Source organism: Telopea speciosissima, chromosome 11 (genome assembly GCF_018873765.1).
Source record: "Telopea speciosissima isolate NSW1024214 ecotype Mountain lineage chromosome 11, Tspe_v1, whole genome shotgun sequence".
NCBI classification, from domain to species: Eukaryota; Viridiplantae; Streptophyta; class Magnoliopsida; order Proteales; family Proteaceae; genus Telopea; species Telopea speciosissima.
In genome coordinates, this window is record NC_057926.1 from 5,979,160 (window position 1) to 6,006,699 (window position 27,540).

The 27,540-nt window shown below is 37.3% G+C and overlaps 2 protein-coding genes across 3 annotated transcripts in view; one reads left to right on the forward strand and one right to left on the reverse strand.

Annotated features, from left to right (window-relative positions):
• LOC122645768 (cyclin-dependent kinase F-4) overlaps nucleotides 1–25,337 on the reverse strand; it is a 39,173-nt gene extending 13,836 nt beyond the window's left edge. The window contains exons 1-16 of one of the 2 annotated variants that reach the window (XM_043839126.1): nucleotides 25,202–25,337; nucleotides 25,039–25,117; nucleotides 24,872–24,940; nucleotides 24,701–24,790; nucleotides 24,429–24,567; nucleotides 20,408–20,510; nucleotides 20,275–20,327; nucleotides 20,100–20,166; nucleotides 19,483–19,591; nucleotides 16,344–16,409; nucleotides 16,099–16,167; nucleotides 15,883–15,946; nucleotides 15,633–15,746; nucleotides 14,247–14,278; nucleotides 14,070–14,148; nucleotides 12,887–13,116 (exon numbers count right to left, since the gene is read on the reverse strand). In XM_043839126.1, coding sequence (XP_043695061.1) covers nucleotides 12,905–13,116; nucleotides 14,070–14,148; nucleotides 14,247–14,278; nucleotides 15,633–15,746; nucleotides 15,883–15,946; nucleotides 16,099–16,167; nucleotides 16,344–16,409; nucleotides 19,483–19,591; nucleotides 20,100–20,166; nucleotides 20,275–20,327; nucleotides 20,408–20,510; nucleotides 24,429–24,567; nucleotides 24,701–24,790; nucleotides 24,872–24,940; nucleotides 25,039–25,117; nucleotides 25,202–25,209 — 1,353 coding nt within the window. In that variant the 5' untranslated portion in view covers nucleotides 25,210–25,337 and the 3' untranslated portion in view covers nucleotides 12,887–12,904. Of the gene's footprint in view, nucleotides 1–12,886; nucleotides 13,117–14,069; nucleotides 14,149–14,246; nucleotides 14,282–15,632; nucleotides 15,747–15,882; nucleotides 15,947–16,098; nucleotides 16,168–16,343; nucleotides 16,410–19,482; nucleotides 19,592–20,099; nucleotides 20,167–20,274; nucleotides 20,328–20,407; nucleotides 20,511–24,428; nucleotides 24,568–24,700; nucleotides 24,791–24,871; nucleotides 24,941–25,038; nucleotides 25,118–25,201 lie in introns of both variants that reach the window. The other variant, XM_043839125.1, reaches the window with a different exon arrangement.
• On the forward strand, nucleotides 7,010–7,665 carry LOC122644711. Its single transcript, XM_043838104.1, has one exon. It carries the CDS (start codon nucleotides 7,048–7,050, stop codon nucleotides 7,663–7,665), a length of 618 nt encoding a protein of 205 aa, XP_043694039.1. The 5' UTR covers nucleotides 7,010–7,047.
• Nucleotides 25,338–27,540: the final 2,203 nt, after the last annotated feature.

Here is a 27,540-nt window from a genome sequence, read left to right on the forward strand (position 1 = left end):
TCTATATCGTTCCATGAACCTCTTTAATAGGTAGATAACTATTAATGCCAACACTTTAATTATCTATCCTATGGTTTGAGTTGCCACTTGTCAGATCACTCTTCCATGGAGCACAATTAGGTGGACCCGCTTAAAAGGCCTTCCTATGATGGTCCGTTCAAGAAACCTTTTACCATTTCTTTTAAGGCAAGTTATATATACTTATATATTCCGGCTGATTTGGATGGCATTGTTTGTTCAGGTAAGATACTTTCTATTATGTGCACTCTTTATTTTCTTTCTATCATGCCTTGTCTTTTTCAGCCACGTGGATTTGGTGATTCCATAAATTTACAGTTATGATAGATATGGAACCCCATGATGGCCACCTGTTAAAGTTTTTAGTGTCCTTTTCTCAAGAGTTTTTATCAGCCGGAGAGGATCCTCATCCAAGCATGGTACTAAGTATCAGTATCGTATCGCCTATACTGGGTGATATATATCGATTTTGCTAGTCACTAATATCAATATCGTGCCAATATTATATAAGTAGCACGATACGGACAAGGGGTAAAATGATCAAAAAACTTATTTTTAAGAAAATTGAGAGGTAATTTTATCTAATACAGTCGATCCAAGACGATACCGTATCAGTTTTACGGGTTGCCAATACCTATTCCGATACCGTGCACTAAAACCATGGATCCAAGGGCCTCTCTCTATTTTTTATTCAAAAGCTATCAATTTTGTTATTTTTTATTTTTATTAACTCTTATTATTTATTGGTATTGACAAAAAATCGATATCAGCAGAAAGATCGCGCCATGTTGTTATGATGATCATGTCATATTGTGGGATAGTGATATGGCACGATCACCATACTGATATATAAATATATTGCGCATGATATCGTATCAATATCGATTTGATATGGGTCATTCCCGTATTGAATCAATAATGAGTTGGTATTGACAGTGGATGCATATGCATGAAGAGGAAGAAAATAATGGTCACCAAAAAATCGATATCGACAGAAGTATCGCTATGATGGCCGGTCATGTCATATCGTGGATCATGACATATCGCAATCCCCCAATACGGTGCGAGCCAATTGCAATATGACGTGATTATCATAGCGATATATGGTGTATGGTATCACATCGATATTGTTACAATATGGGTCGGTCTCATATCGGGTTGATAATGAGTCGATATCAGATAGGTATTAAAAGTGGTTTTTTTTATAAAGAAGGTATTAAAAGTGGTTTTGGTTGTACGAAGATGAAGAAAAGAATGGAAGATTGAATAAATATATATATATATATAAAGAATTAAAAAAAAAAGACAACAAAATTGAAAACTTTTGAATATAAAATGGTACAAGATTGGAAAGAGAGAGTAATTGAAAGAGCACATGAGAGAGTAGCCCTTGGATACTCTCCAACACAGGTGTCAGTTGGAGAGGTCTCATTGGGCGATCCAGCACCCCCCACGCTGGAGAGGATCTAAATCCCGTTTCTCAACCATGAGTGGTCCAGCTTATACTTATATGGGAAAAAGATCCCTACTTGGTGGTGTCCCCTATGCCGTTTCATAGGGCACCAAGAAATGAATCCCTTGCCCCCTATGTGGATACCCAAAGGCACTCCCCCCATTGGCCCAGATGTTGGTGTATAACCATGCAACCAAGTTGCGATCTCATGACCTACTAATATTTTCGAATCTGGATTCTCTATCCATCTCACCATCCATGGGGTGTAGGACCCATCCCATGGCCTATGAGATCCATTTACGTGGAGTGGCACCCCATATCGGAACCTGATCTCAACTCATATTTTTGCTCTTGATTTTTCAAGGTTTTTTTCTTGAGTTCATGTTTTGTACTCAGACTTTCTGAAGCTATTTAATTTAAATTCTAATAATAACAAATTATTGTTTTAGATTGATTAAGAGTTTGACTAGAAATAAATGATGGAGTGGATAACATGTTCACCAAAAACTAATACGCGAGGATAACCATGAGCATGAGGGATGACAAAACTCCACCCCTCCCCCTTTTGAATATCTTATGATTCGTGCATTAAAATAATACACAAATATTGTATTAAAGAACCATTCACATAGTTTATTACGTTAATGATACCATTAAGTACAAGTAAATATCTAAACAACCTTTTTTTTTCCGATATCCAAACTACCTAGTATACTGATATAAAGTTAGGGAGAGGGTTTCCTGAGCAAACAAGTAGGTATTCTCCTTCTTTTCACATAAACATTATTTATTTATTTATTAAAAAAATAAAAGGGAAAAAGAACTCTTGCACCCTACACCCAGACATATGAGGGCGTAATGAACCCCCTCCCCTCTCATGAAATGCGTAAATGACGCCTCGCTTGATGTTCCCACACACTCTCCCATTGACCCTCTCACTACACATAGAAAACACACTCTGGATGGATAGAGAATATTTATTCAAAATAAAATGTGAGGAAGTGCAATGTTCCCATAAAGTTAATAGTTTCTTTGATATATCCGCCATTACGTCATGCTATAGATACATAAGTGTATATTATATATATACCCATTAAATAATTTTTAGCCATTATATATATATTGAGCGTGATTTCTTAGGTAGCTTGGTCTGTGGTCAAATTCCTGTAGACAAGTTGTCCATGTGAACCTTACAAATCGTAATAACTACTTCTCATGAGAAAAATCCATAAGCTAGGTAGTAGATTTTCCTCTTTAAATGACTCAACTACATCCATAATCTAAATTAAGTGTGGGAAAGACTCATCCCAACGAAAACCTAATTTCTATGGAAAAGCAAAAGCAGCAAAAGAATATAAGTTAGCCTAGTCAAAGTTCCATGGGCAAGTGAACCTTATTGTGCTCTTTGTGGAAATGGTGTCGAATCTTATTGGCACTTATTCCTTTCATACAATTGGATGAAACATATCTGGGCTGCTAGTTCGTTAGGATTGAGAATTGAATTCTTATCTCATTCCTCTCTGGAAAAGTTCTATCTTTCTATGTTGGTGAAGTTGAAGATGGATAAACAATCTTTATCTTGGTTCTTTGGGGTTTTTATTATTTCATGGTATTTTATTTGGTCCATTCAAAATAAGGTGGTCTATGGCCATGAGAAACCAGATCCAATTTGGGTGATGAAAAATATTGATCGATGGTTAGCTGATTTGAAATTCCCCCCCTATTGTTCATCCCTTTGACGTATTTTACTAGCCTGATGAGGTTCTTCAGTTATCTACTTTTTCTCACTTACCTACTTTTAAATATTCTGTTTTAATCTGTGCAGGATCTCAAATCACAGGATTAGGTACAGCAGGATGGGCTTATCTTTTTTATGATAGATGACAAGTTTAAATTATTTGCCACAGGCTCAATCAAATCTTCTCACAAGTTGGAATCAGAACTATTTTGTATTCGTATAGGGCTAGATCATGCCTCCAGGTTACGGTTGAAGATAAAAGAAGTGTGGTGTTCAAATCAGCAGATCTTCGGTCTTCTTCCATCTCCATCCACTAATTCTTGGCCGTGGCATCTCCTTCAGTACCTTTTGGATATCAACTCTGTAGCCCATGACTTGGACTTAAAGTTTAGCATGATAGGGGATCCCTGGTGTTCTGCAATAGCTTCTAATTTGGCCATAAAGGCCCTGGACTCTAACTCTCTTATATATTCCTCCTTTTAGTTTATCAATTTTTTTTCTCATCAAAAAAAAAAAAAAAATTTCCATGGGCAAGTTCAATAGGTAGACCCAAACAAAAACAAAAACAAAAAATAGTCTCTTGCGGCCTACTTCAAAAACAAAAAATAGTCTCTTTTACCAAATGTGTTCGTATGAAGGCAAATCGGGACTTATGGCCCTTAAGCTTGATTTGTGTAAAGTGTACGACAATGTTGAATGGTCATTCTTAAAGCAAAGGCTTCTTAGACTTGAGTTTTTGACTATGTGGGTGGGATGGATCATGCAATGTGTTTCTACTATGTCTTATTATATTAAAATCAATGTTTTATCATAGGAGCCTCAGGCAGGGATGCCCACTTAGTCTCTATCTTTTTATACTCTATCAAGAGGCATTACCATGCTTGCATATTGAACTAACTTGGCACATCTCTAGTACTAAATCAAGTTGTGTGTCCCCCAACTTATTATTTGGTTATGATTGTATGTATGCTCTTTTCTCAAGGAGGGTAGGTATGAAAGCCAAGTTTTTATTCAACTACTAGATGATTATTGTTTAGTCTCTGCGCAGGAAATTAACTTTAGGAAATATACCATTTTATTTAAATCCACTACCCCCTTTTTGAGTATTACGGCATGCTTTCTAAAGGTCTCAAACAATGGGAAATATCTTGGGCTTCCCACTGAATTTGGGAGAACTAAATGAACTCTCTTTGCCAGCCTCATATAGCATGTTTAGTAGGGATGTAAACGGATCGAATTCGGCTCGAATAGTGCTATATCCGCATCTACATCCGATTAGCTTTCGGACGGATTCAGATAGTGTTAAACGGATACGAACACGGATATGGATCAAAAATTTAATCCGTTTACATGTAAATATAGCTTTTCGGATAGCTATAGCCTATCCGTATCCACATCCATTTAGCTTTCGGACGGATTCGGATAGTGCTAAATAGATATGGACACGAATACGGAAACGGATTTCTACTATTCATTTACACCTCTAATGTTTAGGCCAAATTATCTGAGTGGAACGAATCCTTCTCTTTGCTACTAGTAAGGAGGTTCTCATCAATTATGTTGCAACCAGTAGATCTTCTTATGCAATGTAGCTGTTTCTGTTTTTGTACAGCACTTTTGCAGACTTAACCAAACTAGCCCAGAACTTTTACCAACTACAGTTCATATGCCGTACTACATTGCAGCCAAATTGGTCAGGCCTACCAGGAGAGACACACCCACTCTGCACACACCAATTCACTTTTAAATAAATCACACAGTCCATAGCACAAAGTTTACATGGTTTGACAATTTGCCTACATCCATGGAGCAGTAACCCTTGGGTCTCATACTTGCTCAATACTCTCCTCAGTTTTGACTACAACTACAAATTAGAACTTCTCCCTCTTTTGTCCTTGATTATACAAAGACAATGACCACTCATAGCCACAATTGTAGTGAAGCTCCCTAATTGACAACATACATCCACACATTATACACTGTGTACACTGCCAAAATGTTAGGGTTTAGGGTTTAAGCACAAGGTTGCTTAAAGCATTACACTCTGAGTATCTAGTTTGGAATACCCAAGCTACTACCTCCAGCTAGTATTTATAGGAAAACTAGGGTTTAGGTCAAATGGACTAATTACTAGATTGCCCTTCACAGCCTGAGTATTAATACAAGTAAGATTATATTAGAACATATGAAGGGATATTTAATAAATACCCTTACACAAAATGCCACGAGTCTTAACATTGTTATCGTTTTCTAGCCTTCGGCCTCAACTCTTTTCATTTTTTCACTACATCAGTGCTAAGTCTTCGTTGCACTTAATGTAAACCATTTTAACATCAAGGTGATGAGAGGTAGAGAGATGGTGTCGAGGTTACCAAAGGGTAGGGAGTGGGATGCAGAGGAATGGTGGTAGGGTCACTAGTGTACTAGTTCTAATCGATTTCAATTTATTTAAAACTACGATTTATTGGTTCAAAACCTAATCGCATTGTTAATAAATAGTTTCCCTATTTAAAATTAGAACCAAACAGATTAGTAAACGATTTATCAATTCCAATTTTAATAATTGGGTTCAAAATTTGTAAACAGTTTTGATTTGCAATTCTCAGCTTTACCAACAGGCCACCGAGATTCCAGATCATCGACCAGTAAAATATTAATACCTGGGAATTAATATCATTGAATTTAATTTGAAAAATTGATATGTTGTCGATCCAGATCATTTTCTTAATATCGATCATATCCAACGGTTAGAATTACCACATCATCCTCCCGTGAGACATAACTTAATGGAGTGTCTCTAGATTCCTTAATGGATAGGCACATCCTAAGGATGTCAAACGGTCTAGTTTCGGTTATTCGGTCTGATTTCAGTATTATTTACATTTTGACAAGGTGAAATCTAAATCGAACCAGATAAGAATCAATCAAAATTAGAATCGTTTTGCATTCGATACAGTTTTATTGGTTTCTATTCAATTTTACGTCATTCGATTCACAATCGATTTATATGCGGCTTATAGTACCGTTTTGGGAAACGGTAATAAAGACAATCTCAATTTTTCAAACATATATCTTCTTGTGTTTCCCTGATCTCCCCCACTCATCATGTCTTCAAAAACATTCCATCTTCACATATCTTTCTTTTCATTTCATGTTCTTTGGTTTTCCATTTTTTTTCCTTTCCCACTCTCACATGGTATATAAAATATTTTTTCTATTATTGAGTAGGGCTTTGTTAATTCATTTCAACGTGATCCATCATTTTCATTCCGTCGTTGAACATATATATTATATAGTTAGTCCAAAAACATATTACATCAAGTATGATGCAACAATAATTACTTATTAACTTAAATATTATTTTATTAATTAACTTAATTAATGCGCTGACTAATATTCAAGTGAGAAATATCGATTTCTATTCGGTTTTCAAATCAAAACTGGACTTAAAAGAAAACCTATGACATCAAAATTGGATAATTTTTTTGTAATGCAAATCTTCGATTCCATTATGACACCCCTGCGGCCCCGCCCCACGTCCAAGTCTCCTAGAAAACTTTTGCCTTTCTAGAAACTCATTCAAGCTCACATTACCTAACCGGTTTGTCTAAGTCAACCCTCGCGTCAAGCTTTATGTTCTTTATGGAACACGACCCTCACGTTCAGATTTCAATAGTCTTTTCTTGAACTTCCATGGGTTTTCTTATAAATAAACACCAGAAAAGACGCTGACGATGCCTTAGACGTTGGGGAAAGGAAGCCGCCCTCCTCACCTCTCCTATCCTCTCCGCTCTCCTTATATTCTTTCTGCTCACCATCTGTTTGTTAATTTGTCTCAATGGATTACTATGCTCCTTCAGCACCACTTGCTCCTCACCCAAAAAGAAAAAACAAAGCTTGCCTTTGTCTATCGATTTTCTTTGGAGTTCTTGTTTTTGTGGGTCTTATCCTTCTGATTCTTGCCCTTACCGTCTTCAAAACCAAAAACCCAACCGTAACAATTAACTCTGTAACTGTGGATTATCTCAAATCCTCAGTAGATCCTCCACCATCAAGACAAGTTTATTTGAATCTAACCCTTAAATTGGATATATCAGTTTATAATCCAAACAAGGCAAGCTTCGATTACAGTGATAGTTCTGCAAAATTGTATTACAATGGTGAAGAAGTAGGCAATGCTCCGATCTCAGCTGGAGATATATCTGCTGGAGGAACAATTGAAATGAAAACATTACTTACAGTAATGGCTGATCGGTTGCTGTCAGATCCCAATTTCTATAAAGATATGATGTCTGGTACTCTGCCCTTTGCTGTTTACACAACAGTTGCAGGGAAGGTAACTGTTCTAAGTATTATTAAGAAACATATAGTAACTTATACGTCTTGTAATGTGTCATTGAATCTCCAGAACTCAACTGTAGCAGATTCGGAGTGCAGAACGAAGATCAACTTATGAAATTCATGAGTTAATCTTCTTGATCGATGAAATGGTTTATACGAATTGTGTGTTTGTTTGCAGTTATCTGCTGATGATTTTGTAAGATAATGATTGTAATACGAGGATACAAGTATAGGGTTCTTTCATCTTTTTGTTTTGTCCATATAGATTAGAACATTCGATTCTTTTCTATTAGGATTTTTAATGGTTATTGTAATGAGGTGGATGAGATAAATGAATATTTTTTGGCGAGGTGGTTGAGAAAATTATTTTGGTATCATATTCAAGGGGCGTTGTTCTCTGCACCGCAGTGCAGCCTGCACCCAGGCACATGGGGTGGGCGCAATGATCACCCTGCCCCCTGCACAGGCTGCCCATGTATTTGGATGCGGGCTGCGCTGCAACACAAAGAACATTCTCCCCATATTGAATGATGATGTATTTGCAGTACATAATATAGGAGAAAGTTTTCATGCCCGTGGGTGTAGAAAAAGTACAGCCATCAATAGCCATAAATGTCTACCCATCCTATTTACGGATGATTGATATATAATGTCCTCCATTGTTCCGCCGTACCTTGTGTGACCATAAGTATGAGAAATCTTGGTCCAATAACATATGAGAAGTTAGCTTATATTATTTTAGAAAAGAACACTTGGTGAGATCTTAGACAGTAAATGAGATCTCCCAGCGTGCTCTCCCATTGGCCCGGAGCGATCAAGTAGATCGAGATCTCTTACCCATTATTTTATTAACACGAGAGTGGCTATTTATAGTTAGGGAGGGGGTTCTCTGAGCAAGGAGAGTGTACACCTTAGGCCCTAAGATGTTTTTCCTTATATGAAAGTTTGTTGATTTTGGTCTTAGTAGCCAATCTATGAGTTACCGAAATAATTCTTCTATCCTTTTTCAGAATACAATCTTTGCCATCAGCCTTCAGTAACAAGAAACATCATGAAGCAAAGAAAATATTTCTCAAAGGCACATTGCTCGAGACCCTAGAGTTAACCATGTTATCATTTCTTGACATTCAGTCCAAACCTCTAAACATTCTTATCCTTGCTCTTTCGCCTCCTACTTACTGGTCATGTCGCCGAATTTCTAGATTTAGAGGACTCTTTACAAGACCATTATCCATATAGGCCACCACAAATTGAGAATTAAATAATAAAGTAAAAGCCCATTCTGCTTCACCAGTTGAAGGATCAAAACTGTCATCTCACAAATAAGGATAGGATAACCTACAGCTGATGATTACTTGTAAATCCTAATAGTCATCAAGGGTGAATGAAAAGACAACTATGCTTAGAGGAATTCTAATGAGCCTAAACTACGGGTAGGAGCTAGGCATAGTTGTCAAGGCGAGCACACACACACACAGGTCAAACTCAGTCTTGTACCACAAACCAGGGAACTCGCAGAGTTAATTTGAATCAATAAAACAAGTGCTACTGAATCACACTCGATCCAAAGTTTGTTGATTCCTAAGTCCTTAGCCTTGTAAACCCCATAAATAAACCCCACAAGCTCTATCTCGAGGTATTTTCATCTCAAAGTTGGTTTTTATGTCAAGAAAATCCTAAATTGATAAAATTATCATGGATCTCTTAAAACACCTCCAGCTCCAGCTCTACAAAGATTTCTTTTTTTTTTTGTGTTTTTCAAAACTTAATTATTTTTAGGACTAAGTTTTTCTTCTTGACTGAGGGACAATTCCTGCAAACCAAGCAGTAGGAATTTTTCTGTTTCGCACTGAATTGAAATCATGCTCTGATTACAAGTGGTATTTGGAATATTAAAACCTAAAGGAGTATTTGCGAATCCATATGCAATGGGGATTATTCTATTTCGACGCCTGTAATTATGGATGGCAAGAAAATTCTTGTTGCTTGGTTTGCAAGAAAAATTTTAATTCTTGTTTTAAGACCACAGTTGGACACTTTGACTTGATAGAATCCAAAGCCTATTAATTTTCTACTGGATTAATAATGGCCATGCCTACCATTTTTTACTTATTGACTTCTATCCATTGATTTTGCATTAAGGGTCTCAATTGAAGGTAAACCATATAAACTCTCTGTTTTAGAACAAGAAGTCCATTGATTACGTCAGTCAAGTTCAAAACTATGACTAAGAATTAAAGTGAGGGCGGCAGATACCTCTCTTACAATAAGACCCCTCAACCACATAATTACGCGATAGAATTCGATGAAATCCACCAAAATAGAATGGAATGATTGAGAGATGGAAGATATTCTAGAAGGAAATTATTATAAGGGAGAAAGAACGCGACCCGGTTGTTCCAAACAAGCTGCCTCTACGCCTTGACATAGTTATGTGTAAAAAATGATCGTCGCACCTTTGGTCATTTTTGGGATTCCAAGGTGTGCGGTGGTCATTTTGTGCGCCCATTTGTTAGGGCACAGGGGTAGTGTACGCTACGCAACCGGGTGGCGTGACATTCCACCACTGTTTCATTGGAATTTCCATGTGAGTCATGTGATGTAGTTTTACGACAATTGTTTGGTAAGAAAAGAAAAGGTTTCAGTAGTTAAAAAAGAAATGCGAGATCGCGGTCTCTCTGAGTGTGTATGTAGGAATATCAACATGAATGGGATTTTTTTATTTCACAAGGATAAGTGAAATTTTATGCACTCCCATGTATCCGTGCAACTCGCAATATTCTTTTCCCATTAAAAGGAATAATGGAGATGGAAGACAAAGGGAGAAAGATTCTTGATTTATATTTCTGTAGCTAAATTGCTCCCGAAGAAAAAAACTAATTTTCTCAAGAAAGATTCTTAATTTATATTTATTTTAGGTAAAACTAAAGCAGTTTAGTCAAGTTGTTTTTGAAGATTAACTCGGTTTCCTAAGTTCTGCTATGTGATATGTCAAATGGGATAATCCAATCCAGGAATCGTTATCCCCTCCAATTCGTTGTCCCCTCCAATTCCTCACATGGGAGTGGAAATGATCACCCTACCCCCGGCCCGAAAACACTCCTAAGGTGGAGTCCACTCTCCCTATTAGAGGAATTGGAGGTGATAATTATTCATCAGGAATAGGTCCATAATGTATTGTTGAAACCAATGCATAGATACCAAAAAAAAGGAACAAGTACAAATCACACAAGAATTCAAGGATTTAACGTAATTTGACACGAATGCCTATATCCTAGGGGTGCAAGTTTGGTCTTATCGGGCCGAACCCGCCCTGGCCCATCCTGAGCCGAACAGGGTTTGGGCTGAGATATTTGGCCCTAAGGGCTATCAGGGATGAAAATTTCTAGCCTTGAGTCAAGGTCGGGTCGGGCCAAGGTTGAGGCTTTGGGCTAATCCAGGCCCGACTCAGCCCGACCGTGTTTTAAGTTATACTATAAAATATATATTAATATAATATATATATATATTATAAACTTTAAACATCACCCACATTTTGTTATATAATATATTATTATATGAAGATCATAAGTGATATAATACATTTTATTATAGTGTTATTTTACGTAAACTTGATCATTTTCACCCCTACCCATTCCAACCCATGCATTTCCTTGCCCCTCCCCATGATCAGGGCCAATCAGGTCAGCGCAGCCCGACCCTGAGGACGGGTCAGGATTGGATTTTTCAGGCCCTGAGTCAGGTCTGGATCGGGCTTGGGCCCAACTAAGGGGACTCAAGGTTAGGCTAGGTTTTTATAAAGCCCGGCCTAACCCAACCCTAGCAGCCCTACTATATTACTATATCCACCTGGGAGAACTACAGAATTTTTCACTAAACCAAAAAAAATTCTATACACTACTCTCCACCAGATAAATTGATAACCATTACTTAAAGTCTAAATCTTTTTCTTCAAAGACAATATATATAAAAAAAGACATCAAAATTCTAATCCCCACACAATTACCCTTGCATATATAATTATCATGGATACAACTCACAATCCTGATAAGGTTTTGACTGAGTTTTCTCACTTCTCTAAAATTTCTTGTTCAATAGCTGCTACCTTAGATAACTAACTTATGGGCCTTATCTGTAACAAATCATTGTAACTATGCCCTATCTTATTATAAATATAATTACCTCGATGAGAGAAAACCAAATCTAATCTCACCAACTTACATGGTATTATTGTGTCATTGACGAAAGTCCTAAACAGTCATTGCTTCCTCCAATTCATTAACCGTGCTCAAACTTACTACCATGGATTATCTTCTCAAGTGCAATGCATCACACTTAAGAATTCAATCATAAAAATATAGGCAATGGCATTTTTTTTTTTCCTCTCAAGTGTTGGGTGGACAGTTAAATTTCCTATTATCATAAGCACTACTTTTGATAACGTATTAAAGCATGAACCAACTGTTAATAAGACAATAAGGAATGAACCAACGGTTAATAAGACAATAAGGAATGAAACTATCTTTTATTTTCATTTTACAATATGGGAAAGATAACTACCTGAACGCAGCAGCGTACAGTGAAATGATCGCCGTTCCTGGTTATTTTCCCCGCCTTTTTGTCTGGCACAGGGGATATTCAGCTTTTTCATAGGGGGGCAGACGATTATTTTCCCCTCTTGTGCCTGGCACTGGCAGGACAACGCACCACATGCATACAGGTAGCGTTCTCTCTCCCTTATAGTATATAAATGATAGTTTGTAAATAGAGTTTACTCTAGAGAGAGTGTGCAGGGGGACTGAGACAGACAGACAGACGCACACACACACACACACAAACAGGGCACAGTCCCCAGCGTGTCCATCCTTTACCCAGATATGCATTGCACCAATTCAAACTGTGGAACAGAAGACAGTAACATGGGACCCGGTAGTAACGATACAAACACCTCAATGTGCTTCTATTAGAATCTGAAAAAATAACTAACCAACCTACGGAAACACCAAGAACTTAGCATAAATGGTAATTGCTTTTTAAGGGAGTATAACGTGAACATGCAATGCAAGTACCAAGTTTAAAGAGTTGAAATAGCCAAAAGAGTTTAAACACACAGTAAAACTGAATTGAGCCAGGAAACCTTGCATCATTATAAACCAAACATGTTTCAGCACGCCAAAGTTGAACAATAGTATATATGTTCTATGAAAATGTAAAACAGGTCAGGTCCATTACTCTGGACGATAAGTTATTGCAAAACAGCTACATCAACACAAACCAAAGACGAGCCAAACAGCTATATCAACACAAACCAACGACAAGCCTAAGTAGCACATAACGTATGAGTGTGAGTTCCCTCATCCCACAACCTTCCTGGAGAAACTTCTCCCAGATGGAATCTCATTTGATCGCCCAACGAGCAGGCCAGAGTGACCAGACCATCCTCCAGCCTTCATAGGAGGTGGTGGTTGCTGCCTCGCAGGCAGCCTGCCAGAGCTCAACGTAATCTGTGCCAGCTTCTCAGTTGTATCAGACACCCCACGAGCTATCCGACCTGTATCAATGGATGCTGCCAATCAATTAAGTCCAATCAGTCCAGTGGTATCAAAACATATTTGGTATTTCAAATATGGGGGAGGGTTTCCTACAAAGGCAAGTGTAAGAAATCTGCACTACAACCAATGAGGGGTTGGAAAATGGAATCGTCCATATCAGACCCGCATGGTCAGAATAGGAGGGAGAAATGTTAGTGGGGGTCCCACTGGTTATCTGAGGAGGTTTAAGGAATCTTCAAAGTAACAGTGTAGCAATCTTTTTCACTTCACAGAGAGTACAAATATTAAAAAGCATCTTTTTTGCCCACCACCACTTTTTTTTTTTTTTGCAAGCACAACTGTAACATACTTGATCCTGGATACTTCAAAATTAGAGAGGTTTTTGGTACAAAGTGTTCCAGACTCTGCAGGAGGTATAGAATATAGAAGAATGTTTCTTGTCTGGGGGTGTGGCCTAGGCCAGCACCCCTATCTTCCCCCCCCCCTCCCAATTGAAATGACCTCTCTGCCCCCTCTTATTGATTGAACCAATAGAGGGCCCACACATTGGATCTCGCCTGCCCGAAGCATAGCCATAGCTACCAGGCAGGAATCACCCTCCTGTAGAATATTTACCATCATTCTATTTGGGATAGGAAAGTTTGTCAGTACTTTACTGTTGGGGTGAAGGCAGGTCTTTACTCCAAGTACAATCAACAACTGCCATCATTATTATGTTTATTATTTACTTTTTTTGGGTGCAAACCAATCATTGTTTTAGGCTTTTAGCATATCAATAATGTGGAAGCACAAATTCCCTCACTAATGAAAATTTGAATCCACAGCCCAAACAGGATAAATTCACAAACTTAATTGTGTATATCATCTCCAGCCTTCTTTTCCAATTCAAAGACCTTAAGATGATGCAATTGTGTAAATCATCAAATGAGAAAATAGGAACAAAATAATTTGTTTCTAAGGAACTTACATGGGCTGTTCCAAGCTGGTGGCCGATATCTTGGTTGTTTGGCACAGCTTTTGATAGATTTGATGCTCTTATTGGATTCCTAATATTGAAAGAAGACAAGGGTGAACAGTGAACACAATTATTCCCAACCAATATCAGGGAAAAGCAATGATGATCTATCAAGTCCAAACTTCATACCAGGTTATCCATTTCCAGCTTCCTTTGAGGACCTGCATCAACAATTACCACAACTAGATAAGAATTTACACAGGAAGACAAACAAAGAAACAAGTGCAAATTTTCCTTGCATTGAGCAGCCACATGCAAAGCTAGACCTGTGAGCACAATTACTTCACAAAATACAAGTGTAAAAAGACCATTGTCATCAAGTAAATGGCACATCACCCAACTTTTTTGTGACCAGTAAAAGCTAAATTAGTTACCATAATATGAAAATTTAGATAAATTTTATGCAAAAAAAATTCCAGCCAATCCAGACCTAACCTCTATCTGATGGATAGAATTGCCAACACCATCCTGTAAGTGGGGGCATTTTCTATCAAGTGCCATTTTGAAAGTTCACCCAGATAAGTGAAAAGTTGAGTAAGTTTGTTAGTAATATTAAAAAGTCTACAGTCCTTAATATAGTAATTGAATTAGTTTTTTTCCTCCAGTAACTATGTACACCACTCAACCCCCTCAAATGATTTAAGTTGCTAATAGAAGATTTTCAGCTGATTTGTTACCAAATCGTTTGTGATAAACCAAGGTGGCTCTCTTCTTCCACAAGGTTCAAGTCCCAAGCCCACATACATCAGACTATTCGTATTGAATTGCACTAATAGATTGGCATGTTCAATCAACATAGCAGAAATCCAAATTGCTAAACGCCCACTTTTTTAAACAATTTATAATTCATTCAACAACTGGGGCCAGTCTATCGGTCGAAGAGATCAACTAAATAATCAACGAGAAAAGATCTACCTCTCCCTATTTCACTTCCGCCCTAGAAATTTTTTTTTTTTTTTTCTCATTAAACCTCCATCTATTCTTTCCATAATGATTCCCTTTAGTGATGCCGATAAATCACAGAAGTGGACTTGTTTTAGTGGAAATAAATTGAATTAGGTTCTATCCATGTCGAGCAGGGTTCATGGGTTTTCATTGTAATAAACTATTCTAATGAGCCTAAACTAAGGGTAGGAGCTAAGCATAGTTGCCAAGGCGTAGCTTAGGTGACAGCCTTAGCATCCAGGCACCGTGACATATAGTAGAGAGATAAGACAACGAGATTAGTCAAGTAGGACCATTTAGTCTTGAGTTCTTTACAAGTTTAAAGTTACTAAGTTAATTTTTTTTAGAGCTGGTTCAAACTTGAGATTTAAGTTTTTGGTTATCCATTCTGTGAATTCTATTTTGAGTTGCTGGAGTAGGAATATCAGAACTATCACTGCTACAACAGAAAAATACTCATCCAGCGAAGAGGTCAAACTCCCTCAGAAATTCAGTGATATCCTAACCCAAAACTAATTTAAAATTCTCAAAGTTTAAAAGCTGCAACAAGCCAAGAAATTAAAAAATCACCTGTTGCTAAAGAAGGATGTACTTTAGCAGATGAGAAATTGCTTGCAGACTTTGTACCCGATAATGTTCCAGAATATCTCTTAGCACTCTTTTGCTCGAGAGCACCCCTTATTCCTATTGGAAAAGAAACGTGAGCAAATATCCCTTACCACATGGCAGGAGAAAAACGAGAATAGAAAGGGAGGGGGGGGGGAAGGGAAGGGGAAGAAAGAGTAATAGAAGAGGATACAGAAGGGAGAATGTTTTATACCAGATGGTGACGTCCTAGAGGCTCCAGCTCTTGTGCGAAGGGATGGAGGAACATAAAAGCAACTCTGCCAATCCATATCATAGTCACATAAATAATCTTAAATCTATTAAAAAAAGCGAATACTTTCACTGCATCAAATCCTAGAAAAACAAGAACATTTATTCTCCTTAGTGCATTTCTCTGTAGTACATCAGTTCCCAAGAAGCATACTCTCACCTGAAAAAAAGGATGTTGAAGGGCCTCTGCTGCTGTCGGTCTCCTCCTGGGATCCCATGAACAAAGCGACTGCAAATTCAAAATGGCATGCAAGAATAAGCACAATTCATGTAGACAAAATCAAACAATCCACATGTTCAGCTGAGAAATGCTGACTTGTAACAACAACAACAACAATAATGATAATACCAAACCATTTTGCTCCCATCGACCCCCCTTTTCAATTTCTAATTAATTATACTTACTGTTATGAGGTCGATTGCATCCTCACTAGCCGATGGTATGAGAACAGAGAGATGAACACTGGCAAACTGCAATGTCAAATTACAGGATTAAACTCCAAAAAGGAACATGTTACCATCTAATCCATCATAAAAGCCAAAATGAAAATTCTTATAGACAACCCAGGAGTGAGCCCAAGTCATTGTTTCACAAGCCAATCCAGTCAGGATTGCCTGATGTGAATCAGAACAGTCCTGTGCAATTCCAGAAGTCAAAAGTCCAGACTGTCTCAGTCAATCCCTGTTGAAACCAAGTGTTTAAACCTTGTTTCAGTCAGGTAGATGATATTGACAGTTGAGACCCCATTGGTGGATCACCTCTAGCTAACATGCATGTTGAGGAATTTTTTTGAGCTTTGAATTGTGTAAAATTTGTAGAGCAGAAAAGGCATCTAAACTGGCAACACAGAATTGTACTACTTTGTACGAGGTGTTGCACTTGCATGGTAAAAAAATTCTCTTCTTTGGGGATTCTGTCTACCATAGAATAATGCTATCAAAAATAGGGTAAAAAATATGAAAGAGTAGATCTTTTAGTAATGGGATTTCATGAAAGGGTCTATTGGTTCTTAGTGTGATGTAGTTGAATTAGCTCAAGACTTAATTGTAGTTATCATCTCCATCCAACCTACCTCCCCCCCCCCCCCCAAGCTTGAAGAAAATAAAAATAAAAAGGTCTATCCTGCAATTCAGGAAAAGCCAAAAAACCAAAACCAAAACCAAAACCAGTCATGAAAATGTAAGTTGTGAAGACCTTCTTGACCTGTAACCAGTTGAGTTTGCAAGGATAATGTGAACAATGAATGGATCATTAATACAGAATGATATTGAACCGGAATCATCCAGCAAGACACTATTACTTGACAGAATCACCAAGCAGAGACATATAGGTCAGAAATAGGGGGAAACTTGTATCAAATAACAGAAAATTCAGAACAGCCCAAAAATCTGGTTGAGTGATCTTTCTCTACGAGTATAATCTACTCCCAACAGAATGTGTAGCTTCAGAAGTCCTAGTGATACTAGGATTACAGGTAAAAAAACTGAAGCTATATGATCAGAAATCTTCAAAAACGCAGAATTTCAGAGAACAGAATATCCGAATCTTATGTTCTTAATTAAAACCAAAATAGAGTAGCAACAAGAGAGATTTGAAGAAGAAAAAACCAGAAAAATTGAGTGAAAACTACAATGGACTGACTCGTTGATGAGTACAACAACAAACTAGAAACTCAGCCTTATCCCAACTTAATGGGGTCTGCTGACCCGTTGATGAGTAAAATTAGTAAAAGAATGAAGAATATACAGACACTAGGAATCCACCTAAGCCTTTACTCGGAACCTATAATAGAAACTTCAGGAAACTGCAAGCTATTATTCAAAAGATCGTGGGCAATCATAGTTGTCAATACACTAGGCGAAACTAGGCGGTCACGGTCAAAAATTAAGGTGACACCAACTAGGGGGCCCCCAAGAGAAGGCGCCCATAAAAAAAAGGTGGCCAGGAAGTAATGTAATCCAAGATAGGTAAGAGACCTACTAGGATCCAGATAACAGGATCAATAGCAAAAATAGTTACTGGTTCGAATGGACAGCACTAGGTTTTAGATTAATTCTAGAGTTTAAGAAGGAAATTTGGGAATGGGTCTTATATGGCTTTAATATGCAGGTCTAAGGGGTTATTATGGGATAAAATTAATTGGATTTGATCAAGTTTGAAAAATCTGCAGAACTAGGGTTAGGGTTACAGGTTTTAGGTTTAAGGATCTAGGCTGAAAACTAGGGTTTAGATGGTCAGATGAGACTCAAATTAGGATCGAGTGTAGAAGGGCAAGGGAGGGATGTTTGCTAGAAGTTTGAAACAGATCTGATGGTTGGAAGGTGAATGCTTGGGAATCAAGCTAAAATTCGAAGGAATAGTTGCAGGTTTAATGGAGGGAATGGAAGGCTGGCTGTAGTGATCTGATTGGGTCGATGGGAAAAGAAGGATTAGGTTAGAGGATGACGAGGGGAAGGATATATGCAGGAAACTAAAATTACTTACTGGTTTGATCTCCTTCAAGGCAGCAGCAGCAGCAGCAGCAGCAGCTTGAAGAAGCTCCATTGAAGAAGAAGAAGAAGCTCCTGGTACTAGACAGACGCAAGGAATCGTGAGAGTCCACTCACCCTTCACCTTGAGATCCACAAGGCAACACTCACACAAGGGAGCAATGGCAGCAGCAGCAAAAAGCAGCAAAGCAGCAACAAAATTGTATTTTTAAAACTCAAAAAATTATGTGGGGGAGCCTCCCACGTTTCTATTAATATTAATGGCCTAAGGGCCAAATTCTAATACAATTTAAATTCCTTCTCTCTTCCAAAATCGTGTAAGGAGTGCGAGTCTAATAAACAACTTAAAACAAAAGACCTATTTACCCTAACAACTTAAAACACTTTCAATAGCTGAGATTCCCAAATAACCAATAGAATATAAGATCCTACTAGCCAACAGGAACACTTCACTTAAATTGGACCAAATTGAACCAATTGGATGCAACCATTTTGAGCCGGTTCAATTACAAAACAGAAAATAAAACTAAGTATAGGCTATACAAGGCTCCTACTATAACCCTAGGTTTAGGGTGGCTTCTTCAATTCGAGGCGGCTTGGATCTACATCAGGAAGCCTGACGCTTTGACAACCTTTTTATTTTTTATTTGGATGAATACACTTTGACAAACTTGATTCCACAGGCTACTAGATCTATATATAGAATACATAAACTGATTAACACTCTTAACTGACTTGGAATACTACAAATATCAAAATTCCTAATGATACTAAGATTTGACTAGTTGATTCTTAACATTAAAAAGGACTCGCACATTTGGACTAAACTAATCCAACTTACCTGATCTCAAATTCCTGGTTCTTAGTTCTTATCCTAGTTTAGGCCAATTAAAGTGGCCCATTACAATAAAACCCGAAGACCCAACACAAATGTAACCCAAGCCATGGCTTATTTCTACCAAAAAACAGCAGAGCTTTCTAGGATTATCTAGCATCAATCATGGTTTGGTTTAAGGATGGATATATTAAAAAAAAAAAACTAAATCAGTCTGACCTGGGGAAATTGATATTTAATAGCATTTGCAAGTTGAAGTCCCTGTGTCCATGAATTCTGATCAGGGCTGCCAATCACACTGCATATTTTGTAAATCTCGTCTGCTTCACTGCATTTAAGGAAATAAATCCAACCACATAATTCCATTGATAAGCACAATATGTAACAAGAAATGCATTAAAAAAATAGATTTGATGACTCATAACTCCTTAGAGAAACAACATGAACATAACCAAAATATAAATTGCTCCATATGAAACACTGCACAAGGGGGCTCGGTAGTGCAGAAACCCCCCATCAACCACCGCACCAGATGTTTTTTGTAGTGTCAAAATATGGATTTCATTATAATTATTTTATCTATATATTGTTGTGTCCAAGTCCAAACAATTCAGTCTGCCAATAAACAAGACAGAATGAACGGACCTGCCAATTTCAATAATGATACATAGGCAACTGGATGACTTTCAAGGGAATATTCATACTCAGTACAAAAGAGAGCAACTAATCAATAGTTACTTTAATACTCATACTAAGACCAATATCATGCCCTAAATCCCCCCAACCCAGAAAAAAAACACAACAAAAAAGGGGGACCAAAACAATTGAATGAATACCTTGAGCCAGGAAAAAGAGGACGGAGAGTAAATAATTCAGCCATAATAGCACCCATCGCCCACATATCTGAAAGCATCATCATAATTAATTCAAACATAAAAAGTGTGCATACTTCATCACAAGTATAATTGTATTGTAACATTGAATTCCAATTGACAGCTATAATTCACTGACCAACTGCGGAATCATATATTGATGACTGCAACAGAACTTCAGGGGCTCGGTACCTAAGGAAACCACATTGATACAGTTAATGCTGTATGATTGGCAATAATTAATGGATCTGTAATTCCTTCAGAACACTGACCAACGAGTAGAGACATATTCTGTATATGGTGGCTGAGAACAGATTTCTCGAGCAAGACCAAAATCGGCAACCTTGATGATGTCTTTTGTAACCAGCAAGTTCTCTGCAAAGCATCCGAATGTAAGTTACAGTCCTAATGCAGGAAGTTTTTAAGCTAATATATCATTTTCACCTAACCAAAAAAAGGGTAAAGGTATAGTAGATTAGGCAGCACTTGACAGAAACCAGTCAGACAATAACAGCACCAGCAGCCATAAAAGACAAAACCACGCTGGTTTCTAGAAAATGTATAACAGAGAGATGGAGGAAGACGACCTTAAAAGTTCATACCTGAAATGCTAGAAATAACAGTAAAAAAGTGATTTCTAATTGTTAGAGCATGAAAATAAAGAGGATCATTGATAACTCATCTCAGAAAACATAGAAGGGGTAACTTGTCATCTTGCATACTCTAAAGAAAATGAATATAGAGAATCTCTAAAAACCCAATTTAGAAAAGGGCACAGGATTCCTTGACAAATTCCTGGTACGCACACCTATATCTGCCACATGGCAGGTTGGAAGGGACTGAAATTTTGTTGATGGGAAATAGATAAAATCTTACAATTTTTCATTCATTTCACAAAATAAATCAACAAATAGTTTTTTGGTCAAGAAATTGAAATTATTTGGTTGCATCCATAAAAATAATTTCAATAACAAAAAATTAGTTTGGTAGTCTAATTTGAGAATAGATTCTCGGTACTTCTTACTTCACAGTGGCGTTATAGAGAGAACAGAACAGTGCATGGAGCAGCAGCTCGACAAAGCCAAAACCATGCCGTGGAGCCGCAGATCAAGAAATCTACAGAACCGTGGTGGGCCGGGTTCTAGATGGAGTGGGGTGGCTGTTATGCAGAGGGGACAAAGGAGAAGAGGGTGGGGTGAGGATTGCGGAGGAAGAGATTCTCTAATAAGGGCATGGGGTCAAACAGACTATCTTGCATGGGAAACTCCCAGCCCATTCCCAATTCAGTGGAGTAGAAAGTTTAGAAGTTCTGTTTTACTTGCATAAAATTGAATAGAAGAAAAATATATATGAGCAAGTATCTGAAGTCCAGCTAGGAAAGCTGGTTAGAAAAGAGAAATGGGAATTTCATGAGCTAGTATTTCATGGCCAGACCAGATTTAGTACAAACGAGCTTTATATTTTTGGGTTTACTTTTGTAATGGGCCATTTCTATAAGCCCAAATTAGGGATTTTAGTCCTATACAGGATTAATAGTTGGTTTCTACTTTCTGTTTACTAGTCATTAAGAATATTAAGTTTCTATTCCCTTGTAAGCTTTGTTTAGTTTCTATTTCTGTAACAAGGCAATTTCTAAATAGAGGAGGAAGTTCCTAGCATCCCAAATTTTGACAGATATTAAAAAAGTGCTTTGTGCATGTGTGAAAAAAAATGGTGGTGATATTCCAAGGTACAGATTAATGAGAGTCCTAGACTCCTAGTTGGTGGGAGACCAACATATCCCTTTCTTCTTCTTCCACTGATAAGCTGTTCTACTGTTATTACTATTAGTTTTGTTATTTCTAATCTCTGTTCTCACCTTGTTTCTACCAAATTACATCCGACTTTCCTGTTCTGTCATTTGAATCACACATACTTGCATTCCATTGACCTACTCATGGTGCTATAGGGTTAGAGGACCTTAAGTGCTGTTTTCCAGCCATCACTCCCAATTTAATAACTTTTATTTCACTACTTTCTAATCTGGTTTTGCGAAACTCCTTTTATGAATTCTGGAACTGTTATTGACAGAGACCAATACTCTCAGTTTATATGCTCATCAGACTGACCTGTTGTGACAGACCAATAATCTTCTTTCTAATACTGGTTTTAGAAACACGCTAATTCTGTAACAGTCCCATTTCACATCCAACAGTTAGGTTTTGATCAAATTTTGAGGATGTGTTCACCACCCAATTAGGTACATTTGACCAGAGTTAAATCCTCATCAGACTGACCAGATGTGAGCTAGAGAGATTTCCTTATTTCTGGGTTCTTATCCTGCCCTGCGATCCTGGTTATTTTGGTTGTCTGGTCATTAATGGTTTGGTGATCAGGAACCCATCATGGTTATTACTCTTTAATTAAAATTACAATTTTGCCCATGTTTAGAGCAAGTGGTCATCAACAGTTTAGCATGAAACAGGTTAAAATCAACTTGATTAGAAAAACTGAAATAGCTCTTCCAGTATTTCAATTCAATTCAAGTTTATTTCAATTAAAGTCTTGTCTAGCCAGAGCAATTTCTTTATTTTATTTGTTATTAAACGTTTTAGCTAGGCTAGAAAAGGTTTCTAAGAGTCCAGCCTTATTCCAGTTTCTTTCCTTTACCATTTCAATTCTCTAGATAGTTAAGTTACCTCATCAGCTCCTGACTGGTCTAGGTATATCCCTTTTTGAGTGTAAGTCTGTTCTAGAGTCATATATAAGGGACTACAATCTGATGAATGAAGTTGGCTTTTAGCCTAAGGTTTTATGGTAATTCAGACCTCCCTGCTGTGGTCATTCAGTAAGCTCCCTGGTGGTGGTTCCAGGGAACCCTTGGTGGTCATTCAAAGGTTGGGGTACTGGTGGTGATTTAAGCCCAGAGAATTAGGTGGTGATTCCACATCACCTTTCTAACTTTTCTTTCAATTTAGTTTCAGTTTCTATCTTTTCTTTCAATTTAGTTTCAGTTTCTATCTTTTCTTTCAATTTAGTTTCAGTTTCTATCTGTTCTTTCAATTTAGTTTCAGTTTCTATCTGTTCTTTCAATTTAGTTTCAGTTTCAATTTCAGTTTCAAAAACCCACAAATTTCTAGTGTCCAACATTAACTAGGATCTCTTGAATATTCTAATTTTTTAATTTGTTTTGGCTGTTCTGCTCCTATCTTCCATTACCGGTTATTCAACTGTTAGAGCCTTAATTGATCACTGGTTTAAACCCCATTTGATTAATTTGCAGTCGTTGAGCAATCCTTCCCCCAAGTAGGATTACTCCTTAACTAACAATCTAACCATAAGATTACAGTGACATTTTGCAGGACTGGTCCTCAGTCCATAATAGACCTTCTACCAGAATTTGAGTATAATCAGACAATTCCTCTTTCAATTATTTAAATTTCTCATAATCTGGTTTGTCCTTTTTTTTCTTGTGATCCTGTCACAAGCTGTTCTCCCAGTGATTTGGGATTAGCATTGTACTACCTCAAGGGCGCATGTTCACATGTCAAGTTTCAGCCCAAACATAACTTTGCCAAGTGGCAAAACAAAACACTGAAAAATCAGGAGAGATCCAGTAGCGATCAGAGTACCAATAGGTGTACATACACATTTTTTACAAAGATGCATGCCAATAAATGAGAGGTATTTGATTCAATTAGGCTCTAGAATTTAACATTTGGCTAATCCAAACCATTTACTCTACCCAATGGTTGGAATGGCCACATCACCTTCCCACGTGGCACAAATAGGTGCACTAGACCAAGGTATTCTTCCTATATCCACAAAAACAGGGTGTTTTTCGCACTAGATTTATTATACAGGTAATTTATCATCTTCCATAAGAAAACAAACAGTTCAACTTATGAAGGAAAAAGGATTATATTTAATCATGGCTCTAATTTGATGGAATTCTTGCAGATAAGGATCCTTTAGAAATTCCCCATCCCTTTCCCACCAACCCAAAAAGATAAGGAAATAAGAGGGAAACAAGGTCCTTCAAGAACAACCATTCAACAAACCAAGTGAAACACAACCAATTTCCCAATGCAACTTCAAATTGTTCTTGAAGGAAAGATTTGAACAAAAGAAGATTTTTTTTTTTTGGGGGGGGGGGGGGGGGGGGAATGGGGGGCAAGCACCAATCAGGACCATAAGAGCAGATTTTTCCTTTTTCTTTCACTTTTTAAGAGAAGGGGAGGCAAAAGAGATTAATTTGCATTGTCCCCTTAGGAAGGAGATAAAAAGACCAGGTAATAAAAATAGAAGGTGTACCAGGTTTCAGGTCACGATGAAAATATCCACGCTGGTGCATATAAGCAAGAGCTTGAAACACTTGAAAACACCAGTTGCGGACTTCAGCTTCTGAGAATAGCTTTCCCCTATCTTTCATTAGTTGATATAGGTTGCATTCCTGCAACAAACACAAAATCATCTCATGTATCTTATAGTAGGTAACACAATATGAAGACAATTATACCATACCAGGAGTACTTAACTTCACAAAATCATATTTTGTGTCTTACAGTAAAGAGTTCTTAACTTACCATGAATTCAAATACGAAGTACAAGATGTCGTTTTCTCGAATGACTTCCTTGAGCTTCACAATATTGGGATGGTTCATCTTCCGCAGTGACTGCAAAAACGATGACACGATTCTTAGATAAAAACTGAATAACACAACAAAAACTTCAAGGTAAAGGACAAGTTGTATTACCTTTACTTCCCTAAGATTTATGCACTCATCCCAAGAATAGTATTTTCTCTTCATCTTTTTGATTGCAACCTTGGAGAGAGAGGAAAGTATAAAATATTAGAACAATCTGCCAAGTGAAAACAGGGACACTGTAGTACAAACTTTAACACCAATGAAATTACACGTACAACTTCACCAGACTGCTTATTTATAGCCCGCCAGACACTCCCAAATGTTCCATCACCAACTTCTTTTATTATCTTGTACCTGTTACAGCCAAAATTTATTAGCCAATGTCAACATAATCAAAATCTAGTACTCTAGTACTACAAATCCAAAAAAACACCTTACCGGTCCATATTTGTCAAGGGACAATAAAGAAGGTTCCAAAAGCTTGTGCCTCCTCTTATTCAATAAACGAATGTAGGATCTATCAATGAAAATTGTGTCATTCCACTTGATAGACTCTGATACCAAAGAGAGATCTCAACGTATGCAATTGAATATAAACAAGCTCTTCAGCAAATCCACCATCAACATTGACTTGCAACAATGTCCTTTTGATGGACTGTCTTCCAAGCCTTATTCACAAAGAACTCTAAAATCATAGCTCCAGAGCTGTAGATGGAGATAGATGGCAAGGAAAATCGCATACGGCAGAGCATCTTGCTTCTGATTCCAATATCATCCAAATAGGGTTTCTATCTCAAGCAACCCATTTGACCAAGTGTACCAGAACTTTAAAATTCTCCTTTATTCTATAGAAGTAGCAACCAGGATTCTCAATTACCAGACAACTCGCCACGCCAGTCCAGGATATACCAGGAACATATAACTAAAATTGAAAAGCCTGCATGGATTGGAAGGAATAGAAATTATCTACTAGGAACTATTTATGAAACTTCCATTCATTTACTTGAAGACTTCAGCCCTGTGATGAAAACACATACAAAGAAGTTAGTATCTCGTGGGAAACATATTTACGAAAAACATCAATTTCGGAATACCAACAAGTTGTATCATACCCCACAAGATGTTTCCAAAAAGATTTCACGCTGAAGCTGTGTTGGTAATGCACTATTAATAGAAATAAAGTTAGAAACAAGTCCTAACAAGCTTTCATTAAAAATAATAATAATAAATCTTAACATAGAAACTTACTTGTATAACAGCAATACAGGTCCAACACAAATTTCAGAAAAAATTTGCATCAGGCCTCCTATAGTGATCATTTAATTTCAGCCAGCCACTAAGTGCAGTTGACAAAGGAAACAAGAAAGAATTCTCCAAGGATGAAAAACCGCCGATTGGGAACCGTCTGTATTGACAAAAAGCAATACTGGAAGCAGTTTGACCAGTAGCACACTTGCTCCATACCTCAAGAGAGAACGTTATGCCTTTCGGATCACACTCAGAAAAAACCTGACAGAACAAGTAGGTATTACTAAGTCCCAGATTATTGTGATACAACAACAACAACAACTCATCCTTATCCCAACTAAAAAATTTAAAAAAAAAAAAAAACAATCACAATAACAGTAAAGGAAAGGGGACATAACAACCAAAGCTACGAATTAGTCTAAAACAAACTAACTGGGATCGGTTACACGGATCCTTGCCCTCCTAATTTATTATGATAAAACAGCAAAAAGGTAAAAAACTTTCAATGTACAAAGATAAGTAGCAAACAGTGTTCAAACCAAGAATAAGACAAACAGAAGTGTCATTGAAGATACAACTCATAATTTTCTTACCGACATGTTCATTCTAAATACAATAGAGAGCTCACACACATGCAACTATTTTTTTAAATAATTAAAAAAAAAACTTCTTTACTGAAGTAAAAACCACTAAATAACAAACTTGCAATGCAAATAGACACCAGAAGCAAACACTGTACAAAACACGGGAAAAAACAGAAAAGCTAGCGAAAACATTGTAGTTAATAGGAAGTCATTCAAGAAGGAACTACTTCAAAGAACATATGACAAAAAGTCATTCGAAAAAACACTAGTTTGAATAAACACATGAAAAAGTACTGCAAAATGTGGCATTAAAAAAGGGAAAAGAAAAAAACAAAATAAGACATGCAAAACCACCAGAGACAGATTTATGACATAATAATAAGCAGAAGTTGAGCATGCTAATGAACCCCCAAAGTGTAAGACCCCATATTCACATGGCCATCAAACCGAGTTCAACTCTTATACATACGCCAACATGGCATGCTTGCAGAAAACAAGAAAATTTTCAGAGACAAGCCTCTTACCAAGCAAATATTCTGTCAAAGCAATTCAAATAAACCATTCTAATGATAGCCTAGCGCTAAAAATGCACCAAAATAATATTGAAAGTTAAGTACAACAGAAGCAAACCTCACAGCAAAGCACAAATCTCCCACATAGGAAACCCTAACCTCAAAAAGAAAAAAAATCAACCAACCTAATTGAAACAAGACCAAATAGACATAAAAATCCACCAAACCCTCCCTATTTCTGGGGAAAATAACCAATCCCTTAGATCCATATTCACTCAAAGATCGAGAGGAACAAAATCATCATCGCAAACCCCAGATTAATTCCTATTGGATGAAACCCATGTACACCCGATTCTCAATTGCCAGGAAACTTAAAGCCTATAACAAAGAACTAGGGTACCTTGATCAAAATATTTCTCCCGTTTCCAACCAT